Source organism: Pseudophryne corroboree, chromosome 9, assembly GCF_028390025.1.
Source record: "Pseudophryne corroboree isolate aPseCor3 chromosome 9, aPseCor3.hap2, whole genome shotgun sequence".
NCBI classification, from domain to species: Eukaryota; Metazoa; Chordata; class Amphibia; order Anura; family Myobatrachidae; genus Pseudophryne; species Pseudophryne corroboree.
The window spans coordinates 318,516,757-318,526,931 of NC_086452.1; the positions used below are offsets into that span (position 1 = coordinate 318,516,757).

Genomic DNA, 10,175 nt, shown 5'->3' on the forward strand with positions numbered 1-10,175 from the left:
ATAGTCAATAATATATTGTCCCTGTCCAGGGTATCAATATTTTCAGTCAGGGAATCTGACCAAGCCACCCCAGCACTGCACATCCAGGCTGAGGCGATTGCTGGTCGCAGTATAACACCAGTATGTGTGTATATACTTTTAAGGATATTTTCCAGCCTCCTATCTGCTGGCTCCTTAAGGGCGGCCGTTTCTGGAGACGGTAACGCCACTTGTTTTGATAAGCGTGTGAGCGCCTTATCCACCCTAGGGGGTGTTTCCCAACGAGCCCTAACCTCTGGTGGGAAGGGATATAGTGCCAATAATTTTTTAGAAATTAGCAGTTTTTTGTCGGGGGTAACCCACGCTTCATCACACACTTCATTCAATTCATCTGCTTCAGGAAAAAATAAGAATTTACTTACCGATAATTCTATTTCTCGGAGTCCGTAGTGGATGCTGGGGTTCCTGAAAGGACCATGGGGAATAGCGGCTCCGCAGGAGACAGGGCACAAAAAGTAAAGCTTTCCGATCAGGTGGTGTGCACTGGCTCCTCCCCCTATGACCCTCCTCCAAGCCTCAGTTAGGTACTGTGCCCGGACGAGCGTACACAATAAGGGAGGAATTTTGAATCCCGGGTAAGACTCATACCAGCCACACCAATCACACCGTACAACTTGTGATCTAAACCCAGTTAACAGTATGATAACAGAGGAGCCTCTGAAAGATGGCTCCCTACAACAATAACCCGAATTAGTTAACAATAACTATGTACAATTATTGCAGATAATCCGCACTTGGGATGGGCGCCCAGCATCCACTACGGACTCCGAGAAATAGAATTATCGGTAAGTAAATTCTTATTTTCTCTATCGTCCTAGTGGATGCTGGGGTTCCTGAAAGGACCATGGGGATTATACCAAAGCTCCCAAACGGGCGGGAGAGTGCGGATGACTCTGCAGCACCGAATGAGAGAACTCCAGGTCCTCCTTAGCCAGAGTATCAAATTTGTAAAATTTTACAAACGTGTTCTCCCCTGACCACGTAGCTGCTCGGCAAAGTTGTAATGCCGAGACCCCTCGGGCAGCCGCCCAAGATGAGCCCACCTTCCTTGTGGAGTGGGCCCTTACAGATTTAGGCTGTGGCAGGCCTGCCACAGAATGTGCAAGTTGGATTGTGCTACAGATCCAACGAGCAATCGTCTGCTTAGACGCAGGAGCACCCATCTTGTTGGGTGCATACAATATAAACAACGAGTCAGATTTTCTGACTCCAGCTGTCCTTGCAATATATATTTTCAATGCTCTGACAACGTCCAGTAACTTGGAGTCCTCCAAGTCACTTGTAGCCGCAGGCACTACAATAGGCTGGTTCAGATGAAATGCTGACACCACCTTAGGGAGAAAATGCGGACGAGTCCGCAGTTCCGCCCTGTCCGAATGGAAAATCAGATATGGGCTTTTGTAAGATAAAGCTGCCAGTTCTGACACTCTCCTGGCCGAAGCCAGGGCTAGTAGCATGGTCACTTTCCATGTGAGATATTTCAAATCCACATTTTTTAGTGGTTCAAACCAATGAGATTTTAGAAAGTCCAAAACCACATTGAGATCCCACGGTGCCACTGGAGGCACCACAGGAGGCTGTATATGCAGCACTCCCTTAACAAAAGTCTGGACTTCAGGGACTGAAGCCAATTCTTTCTGGAAGAAAATCGACAGGGCCGAAATTTGAACCTTAATAGATCCCAATTTGAGACCCATAGACAATCCTGATTGCAGGAAATGTAGGAATCGACCCAGTTGAAATTCCTCCGTCGGAGCACTCCGATCCTCGCACCACGCAACATATTTTTGCCAAATGCGGTGATAATGTTGCACGGTTACTTCCTTCCTTGCTTTAATCAAAGTAGGAATGACTTCTTCCGGCATGCCTTTTTCCTTTAGGATCCGGCGTTCAACCGCCATGCCGTCAAACGCAGCCGCGGTAAGTCTTGAAACAGACAGGGACCCTGCTGAAGCAAGTCCCTCCTTAGAGGTAGAGGCCACGGATCTTCCGTGATCATCTCTTGAAGTTCCGGGTACCAAGTCCTTCTTGGCCAATCCGGAACCACTAGTATCGTTCTTACGCCTCTTTGCCGTATAATTCTCAATACTTTTGGTATGAGAGGCAGAGGAGGTTTGTTGAGGCGAGACGCCATCATGTCCACCATTGGTCTTTCCCAACGGGTTACCAGCATGTGGAAGACTTCTGGATGAAGTCCCCACTCTCCCGGGTGAAGGTCGTGTCTGCTGAGGAAGTCTGCTTCCCAGTTGTCCACTCCCGGGATGAACACTGCTGACAGTGCTATTACATGATTCTCTGCCCAGCGAAGAATCCTTGCAGCTTCTGCCATTGCACTCCTGCTTCTTGTGCCGCCCTGTCTGTTCACATGGGCGACTGCCGTGATGTTGTCCGACTGGATCAACACCGGTCTTCCCTGAAGCAGAGGTTCTGCCTGGCTTAGAGCATTGTAGATTGCTCTTAGTTCCAGAATGTTTATGTGAAGAGACGTTTCCAGGCTCGTCCACACTCCCTGGAAGTTTCTTCCTTGTGTGACTGCTCCCCAGCCTCTCAGGCTGGCGTCCGTGGTCACCAGGATCCAATCCTGTATGCCGAATCTGCGGCCCTCCAATAGATGAGCACTCTGCAACCACCACAGAAGAGATACCCTTGTCCTTGGAGACAGGGTTATCCGCTGGTGCATCTGAAGATGCGACCCTGACCATTTGTCCAACAGATCCCTCTGGAAAATTCTTGCGTGGAATCTGCCGAATGGAATTGCTTCGTAAGAAGCCACCATTTTTCCCAGGACTCTTGTGCATTGATGTACAGACACCTTTCCTGGTTTTAGGAGGTTCCTGACAAGCTCGGATAACTCCTTGGCTTTTTCCTCCGGGAGAAAAACCTTTTTCTGAACCGTGTCCAGAATCATCCCTAGGAACAGCAGACGAGTTGTCGGCATTAACTGGGATTTTGGAAAATTCAGAATCCACCCGTGCTGTTTTAGCACTTCTTGAGACAGTGCTAATCCCATCTCTAGCTGTTCTCTGGACCTTGCCCTTATCAGGAGATCGTCCAAGTATGGGATAATTAATACGCCTTTTCTTCGAAGAAGAATCATCATCTCGGCCATTACCTTTGTAAAGACCCGAGGTGCCGTGGACAATCCGAACGGCAGCGTCTGAAACTGATAGTGACAGTTTTGTACGACGAACCTGAGGTACCCCTGGTGTGAGGGGTAAATTGGAACGTGGAGGTACGCATCCTTGATGTCCAAGGATACCATAAAGTCCCCTTCTTCCAGGTTCGCTATCACTGCTCTGAGTGACTCCATCTTGAACTTCTTTATGTACAGGTTCAAGGACTTCAGATTTAGAATAGGTCTTACCGAGCCATCCGGCTTCGGTACCACAAATAGAGTGGAATAATACCCCTTTCCTTGTTGTAGAAGAGGTACCTTGACTATCACCTGCTGAGAGTACAGCTTGTGAATGGCTTCCAAGACCGTCTCCCTTTCGGAGGGGGACGTTGGTAAAGCAGACTTCAGGAAACGGCGAGGTGGATCTGTCTCTAGTTCCAACCTGTATCCCTGAGATATTATCTGCAGGATCCAGGGATCTACCTGCGAGTGAGCCCACTGCGCGCTGAAATTCTTGAGACGACCGCCCACCGCCCCCGAGTCCGCTTGAGAAGCCCCAGCGTCATGCTGAGGCTTTTGTAGAAGCGGGGGAGGGCTTCTGTTCCTGGGAAGGAGCTGCCTGTTGCCGTCTCTTCCCCCTTCCTCTGCCTCGTGGCAGATATGAATATCCATTTGCTCTCTTGTTTTTAAAAGAACGAAAGGGCTGCGGTTGAAAAGTCGGTGTCTTTTTCTGTTGGGGAGTAACTTGAGGTAAAAAGGTGGATTTCCCGGCTGTAGCCGTGGCCACCAAATCTGATAGACCGACTCCAAATAACTCCTCCCCTTTATACGGCAAAACTTCCATATGCCGTTTTGAGTCCGCATCGCCTGACCACTGTCGCGTCCATAAACTTCTTCTGGCCGAAATGGACATAGCACTTACCCGTGATGCCAGTGTGCAGATATCCCTCTGTGCATCACGCATATAAAGAAATGCATCCTTTATTTGCTCTAAAGACAGTAAAACATTGTCCCTATCCAGGGTATCAATATTTTCAATCAGGGACTCTGACCAAGCTACTCCAGCACTGCACATCCAGGCTGTCGCTATAGCTGGTCGTAGTATAACACCTGTATGTGTGTATATACTTTTTTGGATATTTTCCATCCTCCTATCTGCTGGATCTTTAAGTGCGGCCGTCTCAGGAGAGGGTAACGCCACTTGTTTAGATAAGCGTGTGAGCGCCTTGTCCACCCTAGGAGGTGTTTCCCAGCGCGCCCTAACCTCTGGCGGGAAAGGGTATAAAGCCAATAACTTCTTTGAAATTAGCATCTTTTTATCGGGGGCAACCCACGCTTCATCACACACCTCATTTAGTTCTTCTGACTCAGGAAAAACTATAGGTAGTTTTTTCACACCCCACATAATACCCTGTTTAGTGGTACCTGTAGTATCAGCTAAATGTAACGCCTCCTTCATTGCCAAAATCATATAACGTGTGGCCCTACTGGAAAATACGGTTGATTCGTCACCGTCGCCACTGGAATCAGTGCCTGTGTCTGGGTCTGTGTCGACCGACTGAGGCAAAGGGCGTTTTACAGCCCCTGACGGTGTTTGAGGCGCCTGGACAGGCACTAATTGATTGTCCGGCCGTCTCATGTCGTCAAACGACTGCTTTAGCGTGTTGACACTATCCCGTAATTCCATAAATAAAGGCATCCATTCTGGTGTCGACCCCCTAGGAGGTGACATCCCCATATTTGGCAATTGCTCCGCCTCCACACCAATATCGTCCTCATACATGTCGACACACACGTACCGACACACAGCAGACACACAGGGAATGCTCTTAACGAAGACAGGACCCCACTAGCCCTTTGGGGAGACAGAGGGAGAGTTTGCCAGCACACACCAAAGCGCTATATATGACAGGGATAGCCTTATAATAAGTGCTCCCTGTATAGCTGCTTTTATAATATAATTTTTGCCACTATTTTGCCCCCCCTCTCTTGTTTTACCCTGTTTCTGTAGTGCAGTGCAGGGGAGAGACCTGGGAGCCGTCCTGACCAGCGGAGCTGTGTAAGGAAAATGGCGCTGTGTGCTGAGGAGATAGGCCCCACCCCTTTTCCGGCGGGCTCGTCTCCCGCTCTTTAGTGGATTCTGGCAGGGGTTAAATATCTCCATATAGCCCCCGGAGGCTATATGTGAGGTATTTTTTAGCCAAATAGGTTTTCATTTGCCTCCCAGGGCGCTCCCCTCCCAGCGCCCTGCACCCTCAGTGACTGCCGTGTGAAGTGTGCTGAGAGGAAAATGGCGCACAGCTGCAGTGCTGTGCGCTACCTTTAGAAGACTGAGGAGTCTTCTGCCGCCGATTCTGGACCTCTTCTTGTTTCAGCATCTGCAAGGGGGCCGGCGGCGAGGCTCCGGTGACCATCCAGGCTGTACCTGTGATCGTCCCTCTGGAGCTGATGTCCAGTAGCCAAGAAGCCAATCCATCCTGCACGCAGGTGAGTTCACTTCTTCTCCCCTAAGTCCCTCGTTGCAGTGATCCTGTTGCCAGCAGGACTCACTGTAAAATAAAAAACCTAAGCTAAACTTTTCTAAGCAGCTCTTTAGGAGAGCCACCTAGATTGCACCCTTCTCGGCCGGGCACAAAAATCTAACTGAGGCTTGGAGGAGGGTCATAGGGGGAGGAGCCAGTGCACACCACCTGATCGGAAAGCTTTACTTTTTGTGCCCTGTCTCCTGCGGAGCCGCTATTCCCCATGGTCCTTTCAGGAACCCCAGCATCCACTAGGACGATAGAGAAACTACGGGTAGTTTTTTCACACCCCACATAATACCCCTTTTTGTGGTACTTGCAGTATCAGAGATGTGCAAAACCTCCTTCATTGCCGTGATCATGTAACGTGTGGCCCTACTGGAAAATACGTTTGTTTCTTCACCGTCGACACTGGAGTCAGTGTCTGTGTCTGGGTCCGTGTCGACCCACTGAGGTAACGGGCGTTTAATAGCCCCTGACGGTGTTTGAGACGCCTGGACAGGCACTAACTGAGCTGCCGGCTGTCTCATGTCGTCAACAGTTTTCTGTAGCGTGCCGACACTGTCACGTAATTCCTTAATTACGGCCATCCATTCAGGTGTCGACTCCCTAGGGGGTGACATCACCATTATAGGCAATTGCTCCGCCTCCACATCATTTTCCTCCTCATACATGTCGACACACACGTACCGACACCCAGCACACACACAGGGAATGCTCTGATAGAGGACAGGACCCACTTAGCCCCTTGGGGAGACAGAGGGAGAGTTTGCCAGCACACACCAGAGCGCTATATATGTATAGGGACAACCTTACAATAAGTGTCTATCCCTTATAGCTGCTTATATCTGTTATTTTGCCAAATAAGTGCCCCCCTCTCTTTTTTACCCTGTTTCTGTAGTTGCAGGATGCAGGGGAGATTCTGGGAGCCTTCCTACCAGCGGAGCTGTGTGGGAAAAATGGCGCTGTGTGCTGAGGAGATAGGCCCCGCCCCCTTCACGGCGGGCTCTTCTCCCGCTTTTTTCTGGAAAACTGGCAGGGGTTAAATACATCCATATAGCCCAGGAGCTATATGTGATGTATTTTTTGCCAAATAAGGTAAATTCATTGCTTCCCAGGGCGCCCGCAACCGCCCTGCACCCTCAGTGACCGAAGTGTGAAGTGTGCTGAGAGCAATGGCGCACAGCTGCAGTGCTGTGCGCTACCTTATGAAGACAGGAAAGTCTTCTGCCGCCGATTTATGGACCTCTTCTTGCTTCAGCATCTGTAAGGGGGCCGGCGGCGCGGCTCCGGGACCCATCCATGGCTGGGCCTGTGATCGTCCCTCTGGAGCTAATGTCCAGTAGCCTAAGAAGCCCAATCCACTCTGCACGCAGGTGAGTTCGCTTCTTCTCCCCTTAGTCCCTCGATGCAGTGAGCCTGTTGCCAGCAGGTCTCACTGAAAATAAAAAAAACTATTTAAACTTTTACTCTAAGCAGCTCAGGAGAGCCACCTAGATTGCACCCTTCTCGTTCGGGCACAAAATCTTAATTGAGGCTTGGAGGAGGGTCATAGGGGGAGGAGCCAGTGCACACCAGCTAGTCCTAAAGCTTTTACTTTGTGCCCAGTCTCCTGCGGAGCCGCTATTCCCCATGGTCCTTTCGGAGTCCCCAGCATCCACTAGGACGTTAGAGAAAAAAAGAATCCACACCAGTATGTGCATGAGCTTTTACTTATAGGTAGCATTTTATTAACATCGACATCTATAGATAAATATTGCAGATACATTAAGAACTAATCTTTATTAACTTGTACAAGTACTCTATTCCTAATAAACCTGTAATACACTAGCTTCCTGAAATCCACTGCTGTAAAAGTTGTAATAATGTAAGCCATAGTAAGAAACTTCTATGGTCTCTAAATTACTGCATTTTGGAGTAATAAAAGGATAAGGAATTTGGAGAATATAAAGTAATGGGATGTGACGTTTGGTAAGAAAGAGCAATCCTGCAAAATTAGACTGTTTCAGGTCCTGAAATAATGCACATTAAACTAATGCAGTGTTTCTAAATCCTGATTCTCAGGACACCTAACAGTTCACATTCTCCTTGACACCAAGCAGGTGCTCAGGTATATCACCAACGGTCTCATTTTAAAGGTCCGCAGGAGACCTGCAAGACACGAACTGTATCGGCACCGAAAACAGCGTGAAAACCACTGGATTAATGAACAGGCATTCTGCTTACTAAATATTATGGGGGGAGATTTATCAAACGTTCTAAAGAGAACAAGTGCCCACCATAGCAACCAGATTCTAGCTATCATTTAGCTTGTACATTCTATAAAATGAGAGGTCGACCCTGACTGGTTGCTATGGGCAACACTTGCACTTCTTCTAAAGAAAACATTTCATTCATCTCCCCCCTAGAACACCAACAAAAACTTTCTTGAAACAAGTTTACAGATCACGGGAGATAAACCTAGAAATTATATGCAGTGGCCTATTAACGTAACCACTGCAGCCACTTTATTTACTTACTCGCCATATACATATTTCCTTATGTAAAGGACGGCTGACACGGACCGCTAGGGAAGAAAGTCACAGCAGCACTAGCAGCCCAGAGCATGCTTCTGTCACCTTGGGATCACCTTGAACATAACAGTGAACAGGTGACAGCTTACTCAGAATGCAGAGGCACAGACAACTATCCTGCAAGACATTTCTCTATAGGTAAATGACACATGTCCGTCGCCATGGAAACAGGAGCCAGGTCACCCCTATGTAAGAAGCACCCAGACATCATGAGGATAGCACCTACATAGCGGGCAGACATAACGCAGCACACCAAACACATGCCGTACCCCTGGCCGCAAAGTCAGCCCTCTTACTCCTGCTCACCAACGTTACACATGCCCGCTCTGTCCGCTCACCTGTAGCCGGCCTGCCAGGACACAGTACGGCGCCATTTTGTTCACTGACAAAGATGAGGTCACATGGCCGTGACGTCACATCGACAGTATTTATAGGGAGTGTGGAGTGGGCGGAGGTGGCGTTGACGGGTAGGCGTGGCCAGAAAGGACCTGTCAGATACATAACACAAGCTAACTCGCACAACGTATATAAATAAGTCACATAACGTAACAGTTTATACCGAGCTGCTCTGTAGCGTCATTGTGTCTGGAAGACATGGAGACATACAGTAATTAGGTAGCTTTCGTGCGTATGTCCCTGGTTATAAATACACACGCAACTCCCTGCTAGGATCGTGTAGAGTGACTTTACCAGATGATGAAGGTGACCACTGCATGGTGCCCTTCTGCTTCTGCAGGCTGGGGAAACCAGTGCAGCCTATGGTACACTACCTGGCAGCTGTTCCCTCTTCCCATGGACAGTCCCAGTGAAAATTACTACTTTTCCAGTACTGACCAACTCACCCTGCCATTGCTCAGTCTGGGACTGTTAGCTCTGCAATTCCTTTTATTTTTATTTCCATGACTTTACAACAACAAAAAATATATTTAATAGGTGTATTTGAAATCCCAAAAAGTTTGTTTAAATCATATTCAGTAAACAGGACATGATGGGGATTGTAGTGCTATACATTTTTCCGATATTAATGTACGCACATCCCTGTGTTGTGGTTTGTGTTCTAAATCATTGCTGTGTTTTGGTTTTGTAAAACCAACGTCCAGTGTTTTGGGTTCAGTTTTTGGTTTGGTTTTGTATCTGGAGGATGTCTATAAAAAATGATAAAAACAGCTAAAATCATGTATCTTGGATCTGTTATTGTTCCTATAGCATTATTAATATCAATAATAGTTATTTCCAGTAAAATTGCCACCCTCACCACTTTCCTGAATGAAATGGCACCTAAAGTCACAAGGGGGCGGGAGGTTACATGCAATCCAAAACCCAAGATCCTGTTTTTAAATGGAGTTCCGAATTCGAGGGAAGATCCAGCTGGGACTCTGTCAGCTCGGATCCCCAAAGCTGATCCGAGCGGGACTCGGTTCTACTCGGATCCTCAAACTTAGGGTGTGTTAGGGTTTCAAGAGAATCGGAGAAAGGTAGGTATACCAGTGCTGGCTGTGACAAAATATATGACAAGATGGACGGTTTGTTCTATGAAATATTGGAAATCATAATTTTCTCATACTTTCTCTATTTTCTCATCCTTGGCTAGGACAGTCTCCAATAATGCATTCAGTATTCAAGCATTTAAAAGCAGGAGTCTGCAGAGTGGCAGAGGCTCAAGCTCTCCCACTAGGGTTGCCAACTCTCCCGGATTTCCTGGATTCCCCAGGATTTGGTGGCAACCATCCAGGAGGCTTTTACTCTCTCCCGGATTCCGGGATTCTCCCGGAATATGGAGAGCCAACCCGCCACCTCCCACGCTCCACCTCCTCCCGCATATCATTGTACTTTGTGCGGCTGTGCATTGTGCTGTGGCCGCCGGACGATAATAACAGGAGCAAAGGTCCCGGCGTCTCGCCCCCACGTGACCCCACCATCCGGAAG

General features: G+C 48.3%; 1 protein-coding gene across 1 annotated transcript in view; it reads right to left on the reverse strand.

The window, feature by feature from the left end:
- Nucleotides 1–8,693, reverse strand: part of ACO2 (aconitase 2) — a 215,320-nt gene extending 206,627 nt beyond the window's left edge. Inside the window, exon 1 of the mRNA XM_063940467.1 lies at nucleotides 8,588–8,693. Within this exon, the coding sequence (XP_063796537.1) occupies nucleotides 8,588–8,623 (36 nt within the window). The 5' untranslated portion in view covers nucleotides 8,624–8,693. The remainder of the gene's footprint in view (nucleotides 1–8,587) is intronic.
- Between the last annotated feature and the right edge of the window lie 1,482 nt (nucleotides 8,694–10,175).